At 42.1% G+C, this 25,629-nt stretch overlaps 1 protein-coding gene and 1 long non-coding RNA gene across 6 annotated transcripts in view; one reads left to right on the top strand and one right to left on the bottom strand.

Annotated features, from left to right (window-relative positions):
- Positions 1 to 23,718, top strand: part of ARHGEF3 (Rho guanine nucleotide exchange factor 3) — a 289,077-nt gene extending 265,359 nt beyond the window's left edge. For all 3 annotated transcript variants that reach the window (XM_069736683.1, XM_069736684.1, XM_069736685.1), the window contains 9 exons: positions 1,034 to 1,141; positions 6,559 to 6,729; positions 8,195 to 8,257; positions 9,380 to 9,476; positions 9,992 to 10,068; positions 15,398 to 15,655; positions 17,512 to 17,682; positions 22,535 to 22,721; positions 23,273 to 23,718. In XM_069736683.1, coding sequence (XP_069592784.1) covers positions 1,034 to 1,141; positions 6,559 to 6,729; positions 8,195 to 8,257; positions 9,380 to 9,476; positions 9,992 to 10,068; positions 15,398 to 15,655; positions 17,512 to 17,682; positions 22,535 to 22,721; positions 23,273 to 23,619 — 1,479 coding nt within the window. In that variant the 3' untranslated portion in view covers positions 23,620 to 23,718. The remainder of the gene's footprint in view (positions 1 to 1,033; positions 1,142 to 6,558; positions 6,730 to 8,194; positions 8,258 to 9,379; positions 9,477 to 9,991; positions 10,069 to 15,397; positions 15,656 to 17,511; positions 17,683 to 22,534; positions 22,722 to 23,272) is intronic.
- The window catches only part of LOC138647589 (uncharacterized), a 117,687-nt gene that overhangs the window by 13,175 nt on the left and 78,883 nt on the right, over positions 1 to 25,629 (bottom strand). Inside the window, exons 3-5 of one of the 3 annotated variants that reach the window (XR_011315004.1) lie at positions 22,515 to 22,580; positions 21,195 to 21,476; positions 18,069 to 18,396 (exon numbers count right to left, since the gene is read on the bottom strand). This is a non-coding gene — a long non-coding RNA (uncharacterized lncRNA). Of the gene's footprint in view, positions 1 to 18,068; positions 18,408 to 21,194; positions 21,477 to 22,514; positions 22,581 to 25,629 lie in introns of those variants that run through there. The other 2 variants (XR_011315002.1, XR_011315003.1) reach the window with 2 other exon arrangements.

Below are 25,629 nucleotides of genomic sequence, written 5' to 3' on the forward strand. Positions count from 1 at the left end.
GAGGAAGAGTCGGGAGGCCACCATACACATCATATGCCCATAGAAACATTAAAGACAGGTCTATTGGTCGGGGAAGAATTGTGAGGCCACCATACACATCATATGCCCAAAGAAACATTAAAGACAGGTCTATTGGTCGGGGAAGAGTTGGGAGGCCACTATACACATCATATGCCCAAAGAAACATTAAAGACAGGTCTATTGGTCGGAGAAGAATTGGGAGGCCACCATACACATCATATGTCCAAAGAAACATTAAAGAGAGGTCCTTTATAAACCTATCAAACCAAGGTGAGTATAGACTTTAGGCCTGCCATACACATTAGACTAATGTTGCCTGATATGGACAGGGTCAGTTGACTAAGGTGTTTGGAGGCACCAGTCGACTGATAGTTGGGAGAGATGTCAATCGCACATGTCCGATTTGGGGCTGCTGATCGCATTGTTCTCCTGGAGGTGAGCCACCAGCCGACATATCAGTTGGCAGCTTTGTCATACAGAACATAGGAGCGCTCGGCTGATGAGAGGATTGGCTGAGATGGCTGGCGGCCAAATGATCGGCTGAAGCATCGTTCAATCGACAGCCATCTAATGTGTATGGTCAGCCTTAGATAGGTAAAAGGTGCCCTATTATAGATCTGTACACCAGAGATCTGGACTTTAGTTGTTTTGGCCCTCAATTAAGCTTTTAAGCTCACAATGTGCTTGTTAGCATCAGGTTTTGGCTTCCATTGTGCGTGGGATGGTGATGAATACACTAAAATAATAAACTGATTTCTTGCAATTCCATAACCGTTTTCTTTCCTTCTCTCTTGTCTTGCATCACCATTCGGTCACTGCTTGAGTTTTGGGCAGTGAAACGCTGTATATACACATCCGTGTTAATGATTGTACAGATTGGTTAAAGCAAAGTGACACAATTGCCAAGTGGCCAATGTTACTTATATAATTTATATTGTCTGTGTTTAGTGCAGAAATTTCGTTCATATCTAACGAGGTCGGTAATGTGTTACGTTCTCTGCTTTCTTCATAGGAGCCAAGTACAAAACGGGTCAAACCACTTTCAAGGGTCACATCACTTGCAAATCTCATTCCCCCAGTGCGTGCAACTCCTCTGAAGCGATTCAGCCAGTCTCTGCAGGTAAGCGAGGTTTGCCCTTTGCATCCTCTGTGCTATATGAAGTCTTTACCTGTACTGTATGTATGTAACCCTAGTGTTCCTCCAGCATCTTAGGGTCCCAATACTCTTAAAGGGAACCTGTCAGCACGTTTTCATATGTAACTAGTGCTATAGTTGCATAGTTGATTATCTCATCATAAAAATAATACAGATCCAATGTGCCAGTTATCAGAAATCTGGTGCGGAAACCATATGAAAATAAGGGTGGAAATCCTTTGGGGCTGTTTAAAAAAATGTGGAAGAATTAGTCCCCATTTTGGATTTCTGTAAAAAAGGTATCCCTTTTTTATTGAAGGACAAACCCCTCTATGGCCATGACACTACTTTCCTATATAAAAAGTTGCTGATAAGTTCCCTTTAAGATCGCTGTAGGTTGAGCACTTATAGACTCGACCTCAGACATACATGTTCAGGGAGACACTTGTCAGCAGCTTATCTCCCACTGGGACCAAGGATCGGGCATGCTGAATTGCAGCATGTCTGATCTTTCTTTCCCCCAAACAGATGTCTAGTGACCCCCGATACACATTACACGTTTAGCTAATGTGTATGGGCCACTGAAAGCACCAGTATTTAGCGTGCTCTTCTTATCATAACATTTCGTGAAGGAGTGGGGTCTGGTAGATCTGCATTAAATTTATAAAGTTATTAAAGATATTATGGTTATTAGGATAGATATCAACCTCAAGGACCTCCCTGATCCGCACAATTCAGGGGCTATGGCACTTACAGCATAACATCTGTGTATGAGATGCAAGAACATCTTTGCCATAGGCGGTCTGTCTATTCGTCTGGTATGGTGCTCTAAAGGATTTTGGATTATCTGAATTTAGAAATGGCCTGCTTTGTTTACATGATATATTGTAATTATACATGTAGCAAACACTAAATAAATTAAAAGTATACATAGTAGAGTTTTCCGTAATGTTCACTGATATATTTGTGACGTACGGTAAGTGCCGTGGTTGAGCTGCGCCTTTTAAATGGTATAATATTTGTATTATGTGGAAACTTAACCCTGCTGTTGTCTTCGGTCAAAAACGACCGACCTTGAACTTCAGTATTCTTTAAAATATTCAAGATGCGGCTCTGAAACCCGTGGCCGACCGACCCACCCATCCTCATTTAAGTCAATCAACCACAAGTTTCAGAACCGCATCTTGAACACCCCCAAAAATACCAAAGTTCAAAATCGGTCTTCCCAGACCGAAGACAACAGCAGGGTTTTAAAAGAAGAAATGAACATAAGCTGCATATTTAAAAGAAGGCACACGCAGCCGAAACGCGCGTAGAGGCCGTGGCACCATCAGACCTGAAGGTAATCAGCACCGATTTTTATTCACTTTTACCACGCCACTTTGTCATTAATCCTTGTGTGGCTTTCATATAACAATTTTGCCCACAATGGCATTGCTTATTAATTGGCCACAAGGTGCATTTATTTGCGGTGGTGTTGGTCTACACTTTCTTGATATAACTTTCCTTGGGTCTGTGGTGCCTTTTTTTCATTTGGTACTGTTCACCATCCTTTGATATTATTATTTTAATTGTTGTTATTCAATAAAATGATATCTTTACTGATTTAGTTCTGGTGTGCAAAGTTTTTCTATAGGATAATATTTAAAAGCTGTAAACGTAAAATTTTTTATCCCTGTTATTTTGGGATTAAAAGTTCTAACGAGTTAAAGAAGTGAGACGTAAGTTTACTCTGCATTTAGACTCATGAGATCCCTTCTTCTACTGAGATTTCATGAAATAACGCAAGTTTCGAGAGCTTGTGGTCATCTGCTCGGATGCAGCTGTGGAGTCAATAGCCTTCTGTAGGAGAAGGACAAGTTCTGCAGACACTGCACTGTAGTACAGCTGTGACATACTGCGTGATGTGTACACACAGGGACCCTTCTGTCTCCCATATGGTTGTGGGCTACATACAATGGCGGCATTTATAGACAGGCTGCAAGTTACTGAAGTGGCTTCTCATCCAGAAAGCAGCGTATAGCGTGACTGGAACAGAAAATAGTGTACAGTCACTGGTCTGGAAAGATCCCACCTTGGCAGCCAACAGCCTCCTTGTATAATGTCGGAGGGGGGGGGGACAGACGTGTAATACTTTGCAGAAGCTCGCCGGTGCTGAAGAGGTCAAGGAAAATATGTCTTAGGTCTAAAAGAAAGGCTTTTTATTAGTTACAGTTGTGAGCACCAATGTGGAAAGTAAATTATGTTTTGGCTAAACTTTTCTCAGAGGCCCGAGCTTTACTTTTGTGGCTTAAACAGCTGTTTCCCTCCTGTAAATGCTCTCATTATTGTACCGTAGCTTTCCCGAACTTTTTTTTAAAAGAAAAGTCACAGAATTAGGAATTATCCAAACAGAATGATCCATAGGATACAGTTACTTAAGGACAGAGACCTTTAGAGTAGGAGGAAAGAAGTAACCGAGACCTATAATAACCTAAAACAAGACTGCGGCCAACGAAGGTCGACAAAGCCAGACTCATAAAGACAGGCATAAATAATATAGTGGAAAAATGTATGAAATCTCTCGTCTAGAGATTCTGCCGGCCTTCCAAGTTTGAGCTCCAGATGTCCATTAATTCCACTTCATGCATTGGCAAGTGTTGTATTTTTTTGTAAAGGAAAAAAAAAAATCATATATTCGGAGGCTGAGATGGTGGCTTGTATGAGGTCCCAAAGACCAGCGATGGTTTATCATAAAGACATCTGTTAGGTGGTCATATAGATGTCATGGAAAGGATTCCTTCTAGGAGCCAGGTTGGGTGGCTAAGGAAGACCCAGCCCAATGATGTATTTTATGGTGGGCCATCCATTTAAATGACTTGTGAATTGTATGGTTGCTGCACAAACGTTCCTCCATCATCAGCTTATTGCTGGGGGTTTCAGCTTCTGGTTGTGTTTCGAGAATTGGTTGTGTTCCCGTAAAATAAAAAGGAGGAGTTTTTTTTATTTCCCAGTAATAATGATAATAATAAAACATTCAGGAAAAGATTTAGAGAACTGCAGGACATTAAGGCAAAGAACATGTTAAACACAAGAAATCAAGATAGCTGGGATAGCCAAACACATCTCGTGACCGCGTGGTGTTCAGAAAATATTATCCTTTGCCCTTTTAAAAGCTCCATGGGGAACGTAAAAGTTTGTTTGCACCTTCGCACGGGTGAAATTTAACATAGCTGATGACAGTCATCGTCTGGTAGAAAGTCAGCCATGTTTAGAATTATCGTCTCTAGTCCATCACTAGTCCACGAATGATTCTTCTGCAAATAAAATTATTCCCAAATTGTTCCCAGAAGGATCCGTCGTTATTAAACCTGTCAGATTGAACGACAATACTGGCGAATACAGACTAAATAAAATGTGCATGACTGCCTCTACAGAAACATCATCGATCACAAGAGAATTTGTCCTTCAATGGTTGCTCATCCATCAAACAACTTGTGTGGGACGTGTACGGCCACCTTAAGACACACACTAGTTTTTAGGGTTGCAGATGGATATCATGTAGAAACTATTGGTGTAGACATTTACATTGTGCACAGGGTAGGGATCCCGAAATATCAAAAACCCCGTTTAGATGGTAAAACAAATAAAGTTAGCCAATACATTAAGAATATCAGATGGCCATTCATGATTCATCTATTTTGGACGCCATAAATTAAAATGCCCGACCACTGCTGAGCTCTGTGGTATAGTCTGAGCGTCTATTGATGGGATGCAGATAAATGACCCTTCAATCGAAGCCCCCGAAAACATATGATTAGCTTGTCATCTGTCACGATCATTCATGTGATAGAAAATGGTCTAAATCAGCCAAATGTGTCCATCCAAAATCTTATTTGTGGCCACTTTAAGACAGAAAGTGAAATTAAGGTTTGGAAAGTTCCTGATGACAGAAAGTCACCAGACAGAGAGCGCAGCACCCATGACAAAGAAATAATTCTGTGTTCCTTTCGGATCTGCATTCATAAGATGCAAATATTCTTTGCAGAATACAATAGGATTCTGTTTGAGGAGATGATTTACAGTCTGGATCCGCCAAGCTATACGTACTAACTATAATTCTGCAACACAATTACATCACTTGGTTGCGACCCCACTTACCCCTTATATTTCATGAATATATATATACTTTTATGTAGTTAAAATAGGATAACATAGCACAGACTGACCACTTTCTTTCAGATTTAGATCTTTAAAAGGCACATCTCTGCAGATTTTTGCCATGTAATCTGAGAGCAGCATGATTTATAGACATAGACCCTGATTCCAGCGATGTAGCACTTAGTTTACTGGGTGCAGCAGTCATGAAAGAATCAGTTTGGCTAGGTTCACACTAGCGTTGCGCCGCCCTGCGTCGGCGACGCAACGCGCGACGCACGTAAAAACGCGCGCAAAAACGCGCGCGTTTTGCGACGCGTGCGTCGTTTTTGACGAAAATCGGACGCACAGAAAATGCTACAATGTAGCGTTTTCTTGCGTCCGACGCTAGCGTCGGAAACGACGCACGTGGCAAAAACGCCACCAAAACAACGCACGCGTCCCCTATGTTAAACATAGGGGCGCGTCGCCGCTGCGTCGCCGCTGCGTCGCCGCTGCGTCGCCGGCGCAACAGCGACGCACATTGGCGGAACGCCAATGTGAACGTAGCCTTTCTCCTGCTGCAGATCTCAAATGCTGAGCCCTGCATAACCCCGCCCACACCACTGATTAGCAGCTTTCTGTTAATATACAGTGTACACGGAAATCAGCCAATCAGTGTTGGGGGGCGTGGTTGGACCAGGAGGCACTCGATACCTAGTCGTGCAGTGATAATCTTGTGCTGAAAAAACACAGATTTTGTGGAAACGGCAAAACACAACCCAGTAAGTGACACATTGCAGGAATCATTGTCTCTGCCTCTACATTATGCTGCTTTCAGATTACATAACAAAAATGTGCTAACAGACTCCCTTTAAGCAAAATTTGTATTTCGAAATCCGTTCTAATTGTCTATGCAGCGGTATGCAAGTGTATGAAAATATTTATTGGTTGCCATCTTCTTCAGTGTCCAGCGCCACTCTGGTTCCAGCTGACACTGTGGATCAGGTTTCCTGCCATTCTGTGAATGGCTGCTTGTACTGCATAGGTCTAGTATTAGGCCATGTTCAATATTTGGCCAGTATTTTACATCAGTATTTGTGAGCCAAAACGAGCAATGGCTGAAACAAGCAGAAGTGGTGACATGTTTGTATTATATTTTTCCTCGGCTTGTTACACCCCCAATGTTGACTGAAATACTGAATTTGTGAACGTGGCCTTACTTAGTCTGCTGCTGTATATTATACTTAATGATGAATATTATTTTCTCTCTTTTTCACTTTCAGCGCTCTATTAGTTTCCGGGGTGACAGTCGACCAGATCTGTTTACCCCGAGACCTTGGTCAAGAAATGCCCCTCCACCCATCACAAAACGCAGAGACAGCAAACTCTGGAGCGAGACCTTCGATGTTTGTGTCAATCAAGTGCTGACGTCTAAAGAGATCAAGCGTCAGGAGGTCTGTACCACTGCTGAGTTTCTTCATGTTTGTGGCATCCAGATTAGATTTTTTTTGTCCTTCAGTTTTTTCCGCCTGTTTCTCCTGCAAAACATGCGAGTGGGATCATAAAACACAACGTGTAGCATTACGCGATCTGGCTCCATGAAGGTGCAAAAACTGAACAATCCCATATAGCAAACTATGGGATCCTTTCACTGCTTATATTCTTATAGGGATTGTCTAGATTTTCAAACAGTGCCACTATTTACCATGACTCAAAAAAAGAGCAAAAACAATGGACCCAGGTAGTGGCAGTATGTATTTGCAAAAGATACAATCCGTATAGCCGTCAATTGGTGGTGGTTTTCCACTATTGTAACGTGGTGCTCAATATTGTAAAACAAGTAGTGTCTCCATGCATAGTAGAAAGAAAGATGTGGCACTCACCCAGTAGTGTTGTAATCAAAAGTCCTTTATTTTACCATCCATGGGTTGAGGACATTGAACAGGGGCAGCAGGTGGAGGCAAGGGTGCGGGATCACGAGAGTGGACGACAGCCGTTTCATGCCGGCTGTGCTTAAACGGGTCCAGGTCAAAGCCGTTGGACCCGTTGAAGCGCAGCAGGCGTGAAACGGCCGTCGTCCACTCTCGTCATCCCGCACCCTTGCCTCCACCTGCTGCCCCTGTTCAAAGTCTTCAACCCATGGATGGTAAAATAAAGGACTTTTGATTACAACACTACTGGGTGAGTGCTACATCTTTCTTTCTACTATGCATGGAGACACTGTTTACCATGATCTCTCTCTGGTATTGCAACTCATCCCCATTCAAGTGATTGGAGCTAAGCTGCGGACACAGCTCCTGAAGAAGAGTTCTGGACAACCCATTTAATTGCATTGCTTTTTAATTGCATTGCTTTCTACCGTACAGCCTCTTCTTTCTCCTGCTAAGCAGCCTTACACACCATGTAGCTGGGGTTTTACTGATGATGGACATCATTACATACCAGCATGATGTGTGTTTAAAACACGATGACCATTGTCAAGGATCACATAGTTTCCCAGGGAATAATATGGACATGACTAAGTAATTATGTACTCTCAGGTCATCCCCTGCAGAGCACGGAAAAGTGGCGGGTTTCCCTCCTTCAGATTGTGACACCGTTCACCACACGTGTGAAATACTTTATATGTTAAATGGGTTCGGCATTTGCCGGCAGCAGGTGAGAGGTCTCGCTCTGCTCACAACTTTGATCTTTGCGTGCTGCTCGCTCTTCTCACAACTTTGATCTTTGCGTGCTGCTCTACTTTTGATCATTGTTACACGGCATTTACAAGGTGGAACCGAGGCAGTTTATGGCGATTTTAGTTTTGATACGTAAAGTAAAAAGTGAATGAGTTTACAATACAAAATATCTATGCCCGTATGACTGTATACGATGCCATTGCCTTACCTGTATGTATAACTATATACATTTTCACAGGCTATTTTCGAGTTGTCCCAAGGGGAGGAAGACTTAATAGAGGACTTGAAATTGGCAAAAAAGGTAAGTTGACACTGACAAATACATGTATCTAATAGAAGAGGTCTTTAAAGGGCTTTTCTGGGTCAGGCAGCAACTTCGGCCGTATTATATGGATTCTGTGTTGTTCCATCAGTCCACATCACAGAAGATTAAAAAGGGAGAGTCCTAAACAAATTTAAGAGAAAACCACTGTGCTACAATCCTGCATATTCACATAGATAAAAAAAAGGGGGAACATATTCCACTTGCCACAACCCTATAGTTCAGGGGGAAAAATGGTGCAAAAATTGCAACTTGTCTGTAACTGATGACATCTTGGATCAAGTAAATATTTTATTTGCTTATATAGAGCAAATAATTTTAACTGCGCTTTACAGACGGTCCACAATTCTTAATTCCCTAACAGTACGTCTTTGGAGTGTGGGAGGAAACCGGAGAACCCGGAGGAAACCCACGCAAACACGGGGAGAACATAGAGACTCCTTGCAGATGTTGTCCTTGCTGGGATTTGAGCTCAGAATCACAGCGTTGAGAAGCAGCAGTGCTAACCACTGAGCCACCATGCTGCTCACTGTACAGTGCTAACCACTGAGCCACCATGCTGCTCACTGTACAGTGCTAACCACTGAGCCACCATGCTGCTCACTGTACAGTGCTAACCACTGAGCCACCATGCTGCTCACTGTACAGTGCTAACCACTGAGCCACCATGCTGCTCAACTCGTAAATGAAAAATATATCATAGTGAAAATCCAGCAAACTGCGCATTGGAGTAACAAATATTTATTTAGTTATACTATATAATAAAAAGCGCCAATAAATACTTGGAAAATCAATGTTCCATATCACGCTGATTAGTGTGACCAAGAGTTTCGTCCAGAATTTCGGCTTCTTCCGGAGCACGATCAAAGAGAACTTTAATTCAGCACGTGACTGCAAGAAAGCAAATCACGTCGCCCGCTTGAACTGGCAGGCAGAAGATTCGGCATGATACAGTTGCCTGCCAGTGGCCCTGGCATGGAAAACTCCATTAATAGTATTAAAACTACCAGGCACATACCATGGACAAAAATGGCGCTGTTCATAAGCTCCTGCATAATAAATATTTAGCTATATTTTTTTATGTGTCTCCCTTTCTTTCAGGCATATCATGACCCAATGTTGAAATTATCCATAATGACGGAAGAAGAATTAATGCAAATTTTCGGAACCCTGGATTCTCTCATTCCACTGCATGAAGGTAAACGTTCTGCTCAACCTTTGCTTTAAAGAGAATCTGTCAGCAGTTCTTTGCCATGTACACTGAGAGCAGCATGAAGCAGGGGCTGAGACCCTGATGCCAGCTATGTGTCACTTACTAGGCTGTTTCAATAAAATCAGTGATTTATTAGCAGGAGATTATCACTACAGGACTGGGTGTTTAGTGCCTCCTAGTCAACCGTGTAACCCTGCGACCACCACTTATTAGCAGCTTTCTGTCATTATACAGAATACAAAGAAACCAGCCAATCACTGGTATAGGTGGAGATATACAGGGCTCAGCATTCTGAGCACTGCTAGATCTGAAGCAAAGATTGTATGAAAATGACAGCAAGCAGGCCAGCAAGTGACACATCGCTGGAATCAGGGCCTCAGCCCCTACATCATGCTGCTCTCGGAATACATGCAAATATCTGCTGACAGATTCCCTTAACGTTCATCCACCCTAAAAGTTAGAATATTTTTTTGATCATTTTATTTTTACAATTACCACAGATCTCCTCAGACGCTTGCGTGATGTCAGGAAACCAGACGGTTCCACAGAACACGTTGGCCATATTTTAGTAGGCTGGGTAAGATGTGACTCATTCTTCAGCTGGGAGTATGATTTAATGTCCTGTCTTTCGAGCGGTGATTTGCCAGCATTATTATTCAATTTACCAGTAACCGAGGAAGCAACTGTGGAGGTGGAGGGCTGTAGAAATCCTATTCTATCCCCCAGAAACAAAGCTTGGTGTCAGGGAATGCATGAGCTTCATCAGGAGTGGAGATCTCCATAGGAAGCATGTCAGCATTTCGGAAAAGCAGGTTCTCGAAACATCAGTAGTCTTTCTATAATCCCTAATAAGAAATGACCAACGTTCGTTTTCTAAGAAAATCTCAGAATTTCCGTCTCATGAGTCACATGAAAAAAAAATTCTTTTGCTTCGCGGTGATTTCCGCAAGCGATAAGCGACAATTACTAGAAAATGATACAACACTTTCGGAATTCCTACAAATGCATTGGGAAGTGAGACTTGACCCTTTGACGTGGTGAAATGCGGAACCGAGAAAACTATGGTCTTGTCGTTTCATTTTTTGTAATCTTTAAAATAACGTAATCGCATGACATACGTAATCTTGTGCCTGCATCATGGGTTGTTTGAGGAAATCCCGTTTCCGAATCTGTATCATACTCATTTATGCTCATATCTGGCTGCATGTTTGTTTCTTTCGATATTCAACGGACATCTCTTTATGTTCCTAAATATTGCATGACGTATCTGCCTATCGTCTATGATAAGAAATGCTTTATATTGAAATAATCGAAAGCGGATCGATCAGAATGTGATTGTATTATACTGCATGTGCTAAATGGCAGGTCCTTGCAAAATAATGTTAAGTGAGGAGTAACCTGGAGCTTAGGGGAAATGTGAGATTTTAATTCTAATAGGTGGCAATAGAGTTCTAGTCCTCCTCCTCTCTGAAGAGACAATTTGCATAATTAGCATATTTCCCAGAGGAGCATTGCTGCTTTAAGTCTCCTCATCTCGGCATGCTTAGCATGTCAATCTCCGCAAGGAGAAACGATACTTCTTGGATTCTTCCATCCATACACAGAAAAGTTGTCTGATACTGAGTGAGGAGACTTATAGGCCATGCAGTGCTCTTCTGGGAAATTAAATATGCAAGTTGCCTCTTCAGAGAGGAGGAGGACTTGAGCTCTAGTGCCACCTATTGGAAGTAGCGATCCTTAGGATTTCTACTTCCAATAGGTGGCACTAGAGTTCAAGCGCCACCTCCTCTCTGAAGAGGCAACTTGCATATTTAAATTTCCCAGAAGAGCACTGCATGGCCTATAAGTCTCCTCACTCTCCACAAGGAGAAAACCTTACACCTTAGATCCTTGAGCTGCAAAAAGGGACTCCTGGTGGAAATAACTGTGTTAATAGCCTTTACTTACAGTGGGTACGGAAAGTATTCAGACCCCTTTAAATTGTTCGCTCTTTGTTTCATTGCAGCCATTTGGTAAATTAAAAAAAAAGATATATTTTTTTCTCAATAAATGTACACTCTGCACCCCATCTTGACTGACAAAAAAAACAGAAATGTAGTAATTTTTGCAAATTCATTATGAAAAAAAAGAATAAGCCGAAGAATGGCGTGAAATCTAGCAAAAAGCTTTTATGTATCTCCCCCACTGATTTGAATAACTCTGCGGTTCACAATAAGAGAACAGAATCTAGAAGAAACGTATTGTAATTGGTTTTCAGAACCAAGAAATAATGAATACATACAGTATACGTGAGTGAGAGAAACGTTAACATTAAGTAATGATTAAAGGTAATACCACCCTCTATAATGCAGCAGAACTGTTTTTTTTTTTACCAGTATCTAGTTATTGCTGCTTGGACCTCCTGTTGTAGCGCAGAGAATGGCTGTCGTTTGCGGCTCGCCAAATTTAGGGTGGTTTAACTTGCTAAGCGAGGTAGGAATGCATTGTGTTTCCCCTAAGGTTATTCAGCTTATCAGGAAATCCACACACCCTGCCCGGCCTCCTGCGTGGGAGAACTTCATTATCACCCCAGGTTGCAGGAAAAAACTGAAGCAAGGAATGATAGGTTATGCTTTTCATAGACCTGGATCTGTACATTTCCCCCTGACTTAATCTTTTGTTCTTCTATAAGATGTGAATACTTTTCTGCTGTTCTTCTATAAGGAGTGGGAGCAGTTTACAGGTCTCAGGAAGTCTAAACTTATTCATCCCCAAGGCAACTTAAATCGGCATTTAAATGGGTAACCTGAATGGCAGGTGCAGGACTGATTTGGCCTATTCTTAAGTAAATGATTGTTTTTGGTGTAGATTGGGATATTCCCTTGAAGCACTTGTGTAGGAGATTATATCCCTTTATATAATCAGTGATAAGTAAAGCTGTCTTTACTTGGACAGATCATGGTGAATGGGCATTCTTAACAAAAAACACCGCAAGACACTGTCTTCAAATTGACAATCTGGTATGGCTTATTGTCATATTGCAAGGCTCGTTAAAAAGTCGATATTGACTTTTAGGATCACTGCTTTCTAAAGGTGGCACTAGACTTCTAATCCTCTTCCTCTCTGAAGAGACAATTTGCATATTTCCCAGAGGAGCATTGCGGCTTTAAGTCTCCTCACCTCGACATGCTTATCATGTCACTCTCCGCAAGGAGAAACGATACTTCTTGGATCCCGGTCAGACCCCTCTCAATCAGCCAAACCAGATCTCCACTTTGCACTGACGAGGGGCAGTACCCCGAAACACAGTGTCTGCAAATTGAGATTCTGGTTTGGCCATTATCCTAAGTCATGTGACAAGGCTCGTTAAAGGGTCGACATTGACTGTTAGGATTGCTACTTCCAATAGGTGGCACTAGAGTTCTAGTCCTCTTCCTCTCTGAAGAGACAATTTGCTAATACTGAGGGAAATTCTTTATCTAGCCGAGTGATCTACAAAAGAAATACAAATCCCTTGGAGCTCCTGATCGTTCTCTCTGCTCTCCCCTATCTTCTCTTGCAAATTAAGTGAAGGATAGGTGCTAGTAACAAACACCCCTCCCTTTCCATTTGTAAAAAAGGTTTATAAAGACATGGTTATTGTTTCAGTATGGATGTATATTTTACCCGATGAAGGCTTTTTTTTTTTTTAAAGCTGAAACGCGTTGTTTTTACTTGGTAAAAATAATTTTTTTTTTTAAAGGGAATCTGTCACCCCAAAATTCGCCTATAAGCTGCGGCCACCGGCATCAGGGGCATATCTACAGTATTCTGTAATGCTGTAAATAAGCCCCCGATGTAACCTGAAAGATCAGAAAAACAAGTTAGATTATACTCACCCAGGGGCGGTCCCGGTTCGGGTCTGATGGGCGTCCGGGGCCTCCCATCTTCTTACGATGACGTCCTCTTCTTGTCTTCACGGTGCGGCTCCGGCGCAGGCGTACTTTGTCTGCCCTGTTGAGGGCAGAGCAAAGAACTGCAGTGCGCAGGTGCCGGGAAAGGTCAGAGAGGCCCGACGCCTGCGCACTGCAGTACTTTGCTCTGCTCTCAACAGGGCAATTCAGTACGCCTGCGCAGGAGCCACGGCAGGAAGCAAAGAAGAGGATGTCATTGTATGAAGATGGGAGGCCCCGGACGCCCATCAGACCCGAACCGGGACCGCCCCTGGGTGAGTATAATCTAACTTGCTTTTTTTATCTTTCAGGTTACATCGGGGGCTTATCTACAGCATTACACAATACTGTAGATAATGACCCCTGATGCCGGTGGCGAATTTTGGGGTGACAGATTCCCTTTAAATAAGCCGATCTATCACGTTACACCAGACTGGATTTCTTTTTTTTTTTTTTTTTTACTATCTTCTCTCAGTGTTAGAGACAGCAGCATTTAGGGGCTCATTAACTAACTGATCCATATGCTCGTCTATATTATTTTCATTCGTTTTCACAAGACGACCATTAAGAAAACTTTGTTAAAAGTTACCTTCATGGTTTGGCAGGCGTGGTATTTCATCTAACTTAAGGCCCCGTCACACATAGTGACGCTTAAGCGATCCCGACAACGATACGACCTGTCAGGGATCGTTGCTGCGTCGCTATGTGGTCGCTGGTGAGATGTCACACAGTGCGATCTCCCCAACGACGCAGCAGCGATGCGGCGAACTGTAGCGACCTGTACAACGATGCTATTTCATGACGATTCAATGGGACGTCCTGTCAACGAGATCGTTGGTAAGGTATCAAACACAGCGATGTGTGCTACCCAGCGGGACCTCAACGATCAAAAAAAGGTCCAGGCCATTCCGACACGACCAGCGATCTCACAGCAGGAGCCTGGTCGCTGCTACGTGTCACACATAGCGAGATCGTTACTGAGGTCGCTGTTGCGTCACAAAACTTGTGACTCAGCAGCGATCTCGCTAGCGATCTCGCTGTGTGTGACGGGGGCTTTAGAGTAGTGACTTAATCTGCTGAGGCATTGGTGAGCTAAATCACAGCACTAGATCAGGACCGGTTGCAGGGAATCAGTACTTGGAAAAGTTCTCATCGAGTCCTGGATAACATTCCCATGGCGCTCCCCGGTTTTTCAAATCGTATTATGCATTTATTTACATGGGTATAAAGTAAGACCATACTAGATAAAGCCCCAGCCAAGCGTGACAGAGACTCGCACACATACACCTCCATGTTGAACTCTAAGAAAGGATTGTAGTCAGGCCTTGTGTTGCAGTGAATGTGTGCACAAAACTGTGTCTGACTTACCAGGAGTTATTTTAGCTCATTTGTTAGGACTCAATAGGTTGTCAGGCCGGCTTTGTGAAAGGATGGGAGGGACTGACTGCCCTTTGATTCCGTCTCTCTGACATTGTGTTTACAGTCTGTCACTGATGAAACATGTCAGGGGTATTATCATCAGGACAGAAGAAAGACAAAGAAGCCTGAAAATTACCATTAACCTTATTCTTGAAGGACTTGCCGGTAGAGTTTCTCTTTGATCTCCATGACCCTCATCACATCTGAAAGGGTTTCTTGAAGTTTATAAATTGGACCTAACATTCTTTATGGGAAGCAGTTATGAGTGTTTAAGTATTTAGTGCAGAGTTAACCATTTCCATACACTCCCAATTCAGAACCTGAGCACCTTGTCTCCGAGCTCAGGACGTTGTCTCTACATAGAGCATGGCATTTTTCATAGAACGTCACAAGTTATTTAGTTGTGAAAAATTTAAGATTTTTTCCCCTAAACCTAATCTCAGGGACCCTGGTTAAAAGGACATTTATTAATTTTATTAAGTATACATCTTTACGGCAAACCAGCCAGTATATTTGTCATTTATGACTATGCTATACGATGTCATTTATTAGTACACTTCTTCTCCCACCTTGCAGCTGCCCTGCCTAAACTCCTACGACAGCTACTGCAGTAATCAAGTGGCAGCCAAAGCTCTCCTGGACCACAAGAAACAGGACCATCGAGTTCAGGACTTTCTACAACGCTGTCTAGAGTCCCCCTTTAGCCGCAAATTAGACTTATGGAATTTCTTAGACATCCCTAGGAGTCGGCTAGTGAAATACCACTTGCTACTGAAGGAAATACTCCGACATACGCCAAATGATCATCCGGACCAGCAGCATTTGGAAGAAGCCGTAAGTAACATTTATTTTGGTCTCGTGAGATCTCAAAGACAGTCAATTTCTGGTCTTATGTAATTGCATAATTCTGTACATAGTTTTAGGGGATTTTTTTTTTTTTTACAATTTGTATTCTGGCAATTAAATCTTATTTTCCAATAGACTTCTTTATGTAAAACTTAAAAGGGTTGTCAACTACTATGCACAACCCCTTTTTAAATTACAGTAAGTTGCCCACCTTGTAAAAAATAAAATACCCACCTACTGTACCATTCCAGCGTTGTTAGTGCCGAGTCTCCCGGAGTTTGCATGACATTGTTATGCCAAGTGAGCCCTGCAGCCAATCAGCGGCGGCTAGTAGGCTGCAAGTGTTCAGCAGCACAATAGCGGCCGCTGATTGGCAGCAGGGGTCACGTGATACAACAACGTCACATGAGTCCCAAGAGCCCCAGCGCTGATATTGCTGGAACAACACTGGTGCGCAAAGCAAGTTATCTGCCATTTTAAAGGGAATCAGACAGCAGGTTTTTGCTATGTAATGTGAGAGCAGCATAATGTAGGGCCTGAGAACCTGATTACAGTGATGTGTCACTTACTGGGCTGTGTTTTGCCATTTCAATAAAATCAGTGTTTTATCAGCAGGAGATTATCACTACAGGAATAGGTGTCTCGTACCTTATGGTCCAACCCTCTGATTACCAGCTTTCTGTCACTCTACATTGTACACAGGAAGCTGCCAATCAGTGGTCGGGGTTATTATACACAGCTCAGCATTCAGAGCTCTGCTGGATCTGCAATAGAGAAAACTGTGATTCTTTCACAATTGTTGCAACCAGTAAACTAAGCGAAACATGGCTCAAATCAGGGTCTCGGACCATACATTATGAGGCTGTCAGATTGTATCGTAAAAACCTTTAAAAAGGGACTACTTTATTCAATATTTAACATTTATGGTAATGTTTTGGGTTTTTTTCTTGCAAAAAATGTATTTAAAGTGGTTTTCCCAACTAGATAACCCAAGCTTCAAAAGATCAGCTGATCACGACTAGTCTTCAACAAGCCAGGTCCACCAGAGTGGGAATTGATCCATGCACTCATTTTCTGCTCTAATTCTGAGTCGGACCTCTATCGCATTGATATTTATATATTTGTTTTTTAGCAAATTGGCAATTTAACATCTCTCAAAGTGCAAATATATAAACTATAATTATCTGTTACATGATCACATCCTTTCTGCTACATCCGTTCACATGTAAAGCGCCATGGAATAAATGGCGCTATAAAAATGTATAATAATAATAATAATCTGACCGTCTAAAAGCATAAAGACATCACATAAACATAGAAACTAAGATAATTAATCCCAGCTCCTAATAAATGCAGGTCGGCATCCTCTGCCCTTCCCGTGAAAGGTCTGCATGGTATAACACAATCCTGCTAAGATAAATATGCTGCGAAGTTGTATCTGGACAGAAGTTTATTAAACAATCCAGGCATATTTATACCTGGAAAGAGTCTCTTCCAAGTATGTCACCATCAGCGGTATTATATGTGCGTTTCCCTCAATAAAAAAAAAAAAGCTGACGTCATCCAGAAAGACCCCACATGACCATTTCTGCAAACCCTTAGCTGTCAGGATAGTTGATTGCTTATCTTACAGACTGTCACGGAAAGTTTTAATACAGGACAGGGAAAATATATGAGAGGTTAAATAATTTAGCAACTTCTCTTCTATTTTGGGGATATTTCAATGGTTATTTCACGCTGTGATGACACCACTGTAATGGTTCATTCTTTGTTCTATGAATTTTATATGTGCAGTATGTAGGCGGATGGAGTCTGTTCTAATACTGTCCCTTATTTTCTGGCAGATTAATATAGTTCAGGGGATTGTAACAGAAATTAACGTAAAAACGGGAGAGTCTGAATGTCACTATTACAAGGAGAGGCTGATTTATCTTGAGGATTGTCAGAGGGATCCACTAATTGATAACTCTCGTGCTCTGTCGTGTCATGGGGAGCTGAAGAACAACAGAGGAGCGGTAAGTAATTCAGTCAGTCAATGTGACACTTATCCTGTATCAAACCTGACACTGCTTTTAGTTCATTTTAATGGAGTCTTTTTATGGTTTTATCAGGGTTTACAGAATTTATGATGTTGAGAGTAGCGCAGTCTGCAGTGCTGAGCTTAATATCAAAAGTAAAAGAACCACAAAGAAAGCGTAAAGGAGTGCATCATAACTAAACATGGTTCTTACAGATTAGAGGGTACTTGTTTGAAAATAGATCAGACATAGCTGATGGAGCCACAAAAAAAAGCAAACGGCCGAAAGCACATTAACTATGTGGATGCACGTCCTAGTTCCACTGGACCCCCATGGAAAGTGTACATACCAAGTAAACAATGAAGGACAGCATCCAATCCAGGTGAAAGTGTTCAAAAACGGATTCCTTTATTTGCCAAAGTGCAACGTTTCAACCCACATGGGTCTTTATCAAGCATAGCATAGCTGATGGAGCCATGATAGCAGTACTGAACCCATGTTTAGAGATTTACTGGCAAATCCCAAAGGATCTTAATAACATTTACAGATTGAGTAAGGGTTTTGAATAAAGATGAGCAGTTAGATTCTAGCTTCCCGGATCAATAATTCAGTCCAATCCTCCGTGACATCTGGAATTCACTTTTGCACCTAGTATCGCCGACACGGCAACCTGGGTGCCGTTGTCATGAATGTACAGCATTCTGTTGGGATCTGTGGTACATCTGAGATTAGAAAATCGGCGATTAGGTGAGCACGGGTCCTCTTTAAATATACACAGCCATTAATGAGTTAACAGTTTTCTTGTGGCATGGAAAGGGTTTAGAGTGGTCTTTTGGCTGTGCTGCTTACTGGAACCACACCTTTCCATTATAGAAACCATTTCTGGCTTCCCTCCATGAGAGCAATAGAATCTTCATTCTGTCCCTGGTTTCATTGTAGAAAGTGTTTTGGAGAGTCTTGAAATTGTTGCATGCGTTTGTGAATACCTCTACCTTCCCCTTCTGGCATTCTTTTGTGTTGCTTTTCTGCCTTTTTATTGTGTATCTATTTTCCCGTTGTATTTTATCCTGTGTGTCTGTTGGTTGATTGAACCTTGGTTGTCCCCTGTCAGTCTAGCCAGTGTTACCCTTTTCCTCCTACCCCTTTCCTCTCTGGGGGGAGGGCAAGAACTGCGTAGGATTTTGTAGGAGCACAGACAGGTACGAGACCCAGGCATCTCCACCTTCTGGGGTAACCCTGGGGTTAGGGATAGACTAGGGCATCCATAGATTACGGGACAGTACAGGATCCTCCCATCCCCGATTTTTCCTACGGTCACATCGTGACAGCCGCTGGCACTTACTAAGCCCTGGGTACCATGATGTCGTGGCACAATAGATGCCACCACGATGCTGGGTAAAGAATTAAAGATCGTCTAAAATGGAGGACCAGACTGGACAGTGGACTGTGGCAGCGCAAATCAAATTGCTCATCTCTGATACTTTTGATTGCAAGGACATCTCTATTTGTCATTAAAAATGCTAGAAAGGCTCAGGTAAATCCACATGTAAGATGAACAAAGGCTCACAGTATGGGTACACAGTGTAAATCGTACGCTCTGATCCCTCTTTCTTGTCTGCAGCAGCTGCTCGCTGCACACAAGATTACAAAGTAGCGGATGACCACTGCAGACAGGAGAGGGGTATAACTGTGTGTGAGCGCATGTACGGTAACCTGCAGTGTCAGTGCGAATGTGTGAGCGCATGTACGGCAACCTGCAGTGTCAGTGCGAATGTGCACAGTCGGGGATTCAATTTAGGCAGCACTCACACTGGGTAAGTGAGCCTTGTCAGTCATGTTAAGGGAATGCTAATTAAGGGGTTGGAACACAGAGTCCTTGGCCATACTTTATTTGCATATGTATTAGGCTTTTTTTTACGTAAGGGTACCGTCACACTATACGATTTACCTACGATCACGACCAGCGATATGACCTGGCCGTGATCGTAGGTAAATCGTAGTGTGGTCGGTGGGGAGCTGTCACACAGACCGCTCTCCAGCGACCAACAATGCCGAGGTCCCTGGGTAACCAGGGTAAACATCGGGTAACTAAGCGCAGGACCGCGCTTAGTTACCCGATGTTTACCCTGGTTACAAGCGTTAAGCTAAAAAAAAACAAACAGCACATACTTACATCTGGTGTCCGTCAGGTCCCTTGCAGTCGGCTTCCCGCACTCAGTGACTGCCGGCCGTAAAGTGAAAGTGAAAGCACAGCCGCTGTGCTTTCACTTTCACTTTACGGCCGGCAGTCACAGTGCGGGAAGCAGAGACGGCAAGGGACCTGACGGACACCAGAATGTAAGTATGTGCTGTTTTTTTTTTTTTAGTTTAACGCTTGTAACCAGGGTAAACATCGGGTAACTAAGCGCGGTCCTGCGCTTAGTTACCCGATGTTTACCCTGGTTACAAGCGAACGCATCGCTGGATCGCATCGCTAGATCGCTAGATCGGTGTCACACACACCGATCTAGCGATGACAGCGGGAGATCCAGCGATGAAAGAAAGTTCTAAACGATCTGCTACGACGTACGATTCTCAGCAGGATCCCTGATCGCTGCTGCGTGTCAGACACAGCGATATCGTAACGATATCGCTGGAACGTCACGAATCGTACCGTCGTAGCGATCAAAATGTTATAGTGTGACGGTACCCTTAGACTAACAAATCCACTGTACAGGTATGATTTCTTATAGTAACTAAGCCCCCTATATTACTGTATAAGTGATTTAAGTTTTGGGGTTGACAGACTCCCTTTAAAACTATAAAAGTATTTGTAGACCTTTATTTTGGGCTAGATTTCACACCTTATCAAGATAGTGTTTAATGAAATGGGGTATTGTTTTTGTAAAAAGATGATAATTTATGTGATCTTTCTGATCTCCTTATATCCTGTAAAATGTTCATGGTAAATTGTCATGATTGACAGATGAAGGTCACAGGGCTTTTTTTTTTTTAAACTCTGCTGCACTTTTATGCGATATTCTCAGATCAAGTCATGTAAAGTCAAATCCTTTCTGTTCTTGTATAGCACTCATTAAGCTTTCCAAAACCCCCCACCCCTGTCCCTTCCCCACAGCCTTTCAACAACAGTAAAGGATTTGACATCAACCAGAACTGAAGCACTTTGATGTTTGTAGCTGCAGCTCTTCAAATGTGATCATTTTGTTATTTGTACTGATTACATGATTATTGGCGAGTGAGGTTCTTACATCTCTTACTTCACCCCAGCTGCCATTGTTTTATGTAACCTATCCATTATATTCGGAGCCATGTGTCACTCACAGATGAAAGAGCTCCATGTATCTTGTAGGATCCAATTTCCCTCTTAATGATGTGTTCTGCATGTTGGAAGGAGCTCATTCTCCAGCTGCAGATATAATCCTCATAGTTCAGTACAGATAAATACTATACCGCCCTCCAAAGCTTAGGTGAAATTTCGGACCCAGTGCAGGTTTTAAAAGAAAACTTACATTTATTTTCTCCTTTACAGTTTCTTCAATGTATCTTAGGCTGCATATTCTTTTTTTCTCCTCTTGATTCATAATTTCATTATTTTCCAGTGCAATTGTATAGATTTAAACTCGCTTTACTCTTTAATGGGAATATTTAATGATATTTAACATCCATCATATCTTAAGCTGGCCAGATACATCATGCGATAGCCGTCAACATGATCACATGGACTCTCGATTCGGCCGAGCCTCGATGTTCTTTTATACAGGGAGATTGGAGAAAGCTGCTCGCAGACTCCTCTGAAAACAAAAGGATTAAGCATTGAAATTCCGACTGCCCAACTCTTACCTCTCCCAATATAATTTGTTTGGAGTGATCAATGAGGTTCTCTAAAAGCCACTATACACAGACTAATGTCGGCTTATATCGATGGGTTCTGACGACATGTGTATGGGGGTGCCAGCCAATTGATCATTGAGGGAGATGTTGATCGGGCATGTCCAATTTTGGACTGCAGATAAATAAGCCACCGAAAGAGATGTCCATCTGTGGCTTTCTCATAAGCAAACGCATGAGCACTCAGACGAGCAAACACTCTTGTGTATGGAAAAGAAGGCCAAGATGTCTGCGGGTTGTAGCATCATTCTGTTGATGGCTATCTAATAATGTTCATGGCCAGCTCAACACATCAGGTTGTTGTCTGGTCCCAGTAAAATATCATCAGGTTTAATCTAATGCATATGGGGTAATGTTTGGTTCATATTTCACTAACAGATTCACTTAGAACAGTGGTCCCCAACCTTTCTGACCTTGAGAGCCACATTCAGCTTTGCAAGAGGGTAACGAGCCACATCAAGCTACGGTCCACCTCACAGTAATGGCAACCAAAGCCCCCATTATGGGTATAATGATAACCAAAGTTCCCCGAAGCAGTATAACAAGATCCAGGGGTTCCAAACACACCCCACCACATTCAGCATTCTCCCATCACGCACTCCCAACACAGTCACATCTATCTTCAAGCACCTCCTCTGACCGGTAGTATCATCCTGTCTCCAGCATACCATACTTAAATTATCTTTAAACCCCCAAGACCAGTAGAAGTGGATCCAAATCTGCTCTTCTGTGTAGGGCTACTCACAAAGTTCATCATTTTGAGATGTGCTCTTCATACCAGTTTACTAAATCTGGAGTTAACGCACCAAGCTGGTAGACAGCTGCGAGCCATAGTTCATGGGACCACGAGCCACATGTGGCTCCCGAGCTACAGGTTGGGGACCCCTGATTTAGAAGATAAAAAAAAAAAGAAATGACACATAAGATTATCTGTTACTTACCACCGTTGTTTCTTTCTCAGAAATTTCATGTGTTCCTCTTTCAAGAAGTCCTGGTTATTACAAGAACTATAATGCAAAATGACAAAGTTTACTATCAGCTCTATCGACAACCAATTCCTGTAAAGGATCTTGTAGTGGAAGACTTGCAAGATGGAGAGGTCCGCGTGGCCGGATCGTTACGTGGAGCCTTTACCAACAATGAGAGAAGTGAGTCTGGCTTCATTGTGTCCAATTTAATAAAGCCTTCTAGTGAGAGTTTAGAGTAAGCTGGATTTTAATGTTGGGCTCTTGTTTATTTTGTTTTTGAAATGCTAAGTAACATTTTGCTAACAGGTTCTTTAAAATGGATATGGTTTTAACACTGATTTGGGAGTTTCAGGATCCCTAGGTTACCATAGTCTATGATCAGCGTGGGTTCAACTACTTTAACCTCCATTTACAGGAGCATCGCAAACTTTTTGGCTTTTATTAGGCATGGCACCACCTTTTGTTTATGTGTGCTGTGGCTCAAATTGAAGCTCAGCCCAATTCAAGTGAATGGGGCTATGCAGCAACACCAGACACACACCACGCATTGTTTTATAATAATTAATTTCACATAGTGGAATTCTGCAAGAACATACATAGAAAACACTATTATTTAGAAATAGTATCGCCGTTCCGTGCAGTACTAGATCTGGTTGTTTCGTAAATTTGCATGATTATAATTTTAAAGTAAAAACTGCATATTTATAGTTTTCTCTCGTTTCTATTTGCAGTTAAAAACTTTTTCAGAGTAGGTTACAAGAACGGACCCCAAGCCCAGTCTCATTCTTTTCAAGCAAATGACACTTTCAATAAGCAACAGTGGCTGAATTGTATCCGGCAAGCTAAAGAGTCAGTCCTGTGTGCTGGAGGAGACAACCTGATGCCTTTAGAAGGACAATTGTTAATATCTGCAGAGGGAAGCTGCGATCCTCAGCAGGCCACGAGGTTTGAACAAATGGACCACTCAGATAGTATCTCAGACTGCAGTATGGACACTAGTGAGGTCAGCATGGACTGTGAACAGATGGAACAGACGGACTGTAGCATACACAGCAAGCAGGTTGAGAGTGATGTTTGACAAAACCTGGAATTTACCTGCTTGTTACCTGTACAGTATTTGCATTCCGTGTATGGAGCAGCTGGAAAAGCACTTTTATAAATATTCTTAACGAGGGCACCATCAAGACTTCTAGTATTCATGGTCAACAGTACTGTAGCAGCCAGCTTTAACTGCGAGCTGGACCTGCACCTACCCCTATCTTCTAAATCGGCTGTGCATTGGGATAGATTCGGTCTATCCAGATAGTACCACCGGCATGCTGTCAAGAAGAGTCTCTTAAACTACTGTCTATATGTGTATTATATACAAAAATATATGTTTACTGTAAAAAAAAAAGTAGTTTTTTTTTGTTCAACAGATTAACAGTGTCTTAGTACAAAAATCGGAGATTTAAAAAAAAAAAAAGGAAAATTTTAATTATCCGCTACATAAATATGATAAGTTCAATATGTGAGTTTTAGGGATTTACATTTACAAGTAATGGCATTTCATAGTAACATAGTTAGTAAGGCCGAAAAAAGACATTTGTCCATCCAGTTCAGCCTATATTCCATCATAATAAATCCCCAGATCTACATCCTTCTACAGAACCTAATAACTGTATGATACAATATTGTTCTGCTCCAGGAAGACATCCAGGCCTCTCTTGAACCCCTCGACTGAGTTCGCCATCACCACCTCCTCAGGCAAGCAATTCCAGATTCTCACTGCCCTAACAGTAAAGAATCCTCTTCTACGTTGGCGGAAAAACCTTCTCTCCTCCAGACGCAAAGAATGCCCCCTTGTGACCGTCACCTTCCTTGGTATAAACAGATCCTCGGAGAGATATTTGTATCGTCCCCTTATATACTTATACATGGTTATTAGATCGCCCCTCAGTCGTCTTTCACTATTATAAGTTATCATTTCCTAATTTGTGGGGATATAACTGCTGGTGCCTCGCCTATGTCAGAATGAGAATGCCTTCAAAAGTGGGTTTTCGCCCCTTTTAAGTTTACATATGGCCCCACTGTAAAAAAAATAAATATATACTATCTCTCACCAGATGCTCTTGCATCCGTTGGCCATGTTTCCTGCTGGTCTTCTTTACTTTCCTTCCGGAGTAGTTGGCATGTGACTGCGACAGCCAATCAGGCTGCGGCTGTCAAGCACAGCAGGCCGCACTGGAAGAAAAGGAAAGGAGACTGTCGGGGGACACGGCCAGCGAGATGGAGGAGCATATGTGCATATATACTCTTAATTAACTTTTTCACCACTTCGGGGCTGTATGTAAACTTAAGAAATGGTGGAAAAACTCCATCACAATGAAGCTGTGATCATGCGGATGACACATTGGGGCATATTTATCAACAGTCTGATTCTCAGATGGTGCAGTATTCAGTCTAAAGATGCATCAAATTTATCAAACAGCATGAACCACTTTGATAAGTTTGGCACATTTGAAGACTAGTTTAACTTTACACAACCTAATTGCTTTTCTTACTTTGTTCCACAAATTTGCAGTAAAATTTTGTCACGTTTCTTTTCGGCGAACAGTGTTTGTATTCAGACCATGCTCATTTCCACTAGGTCATGCCCCCTTTCTATCTAGAAGGGCCACATCTCGTTGGATGAGGCGAAAAAAGTGTCTAAAACCAGGAATAAAAAATTACTTGCACCAGATTTAAAGTATACAGACATTACAGCATGGAATAGCAGCAGATTATTAAATATTTATTTTTTAAGTAAAACATTGTTTAAAAATCGGGCAGTGAAATGTTTTACCTCACAGAAAGAATCAGCTGTGATCCCATGCTGTAATGTCTGTATACTGAAAAAAGGAACCTATAGTATGGAAATCGAGAATACGATAAAACCTTACATGGGTGTATAAAGAATACCCAGGTAAAAAATAAAAAATAATAAAAAATAAATAAAAAATATATAAAGATAAATATAAAAAGCCAAGGAAAGGTACAATGAACTAAAATGCCTTTATTACATAAATATATATTTTATACAGGGCAACAATAGGCAACCACAAAAAGT

Source organism: Ranitomeya imitator, chromosome 8, assembly GCF_032444005.1.
Source record: "Ranitomeya imitator isolate aRanImi1 chromosome 8, aRanImi1.pri, whole genome shotgun sequence".
In the NCBI taxonomy this organism is placed as follows: Eukaryota; Metazoa; Chordata; class Amphibia; order Anura; family Dendrobatidae; genus Ranitomeya; species Ranitomeya imitator.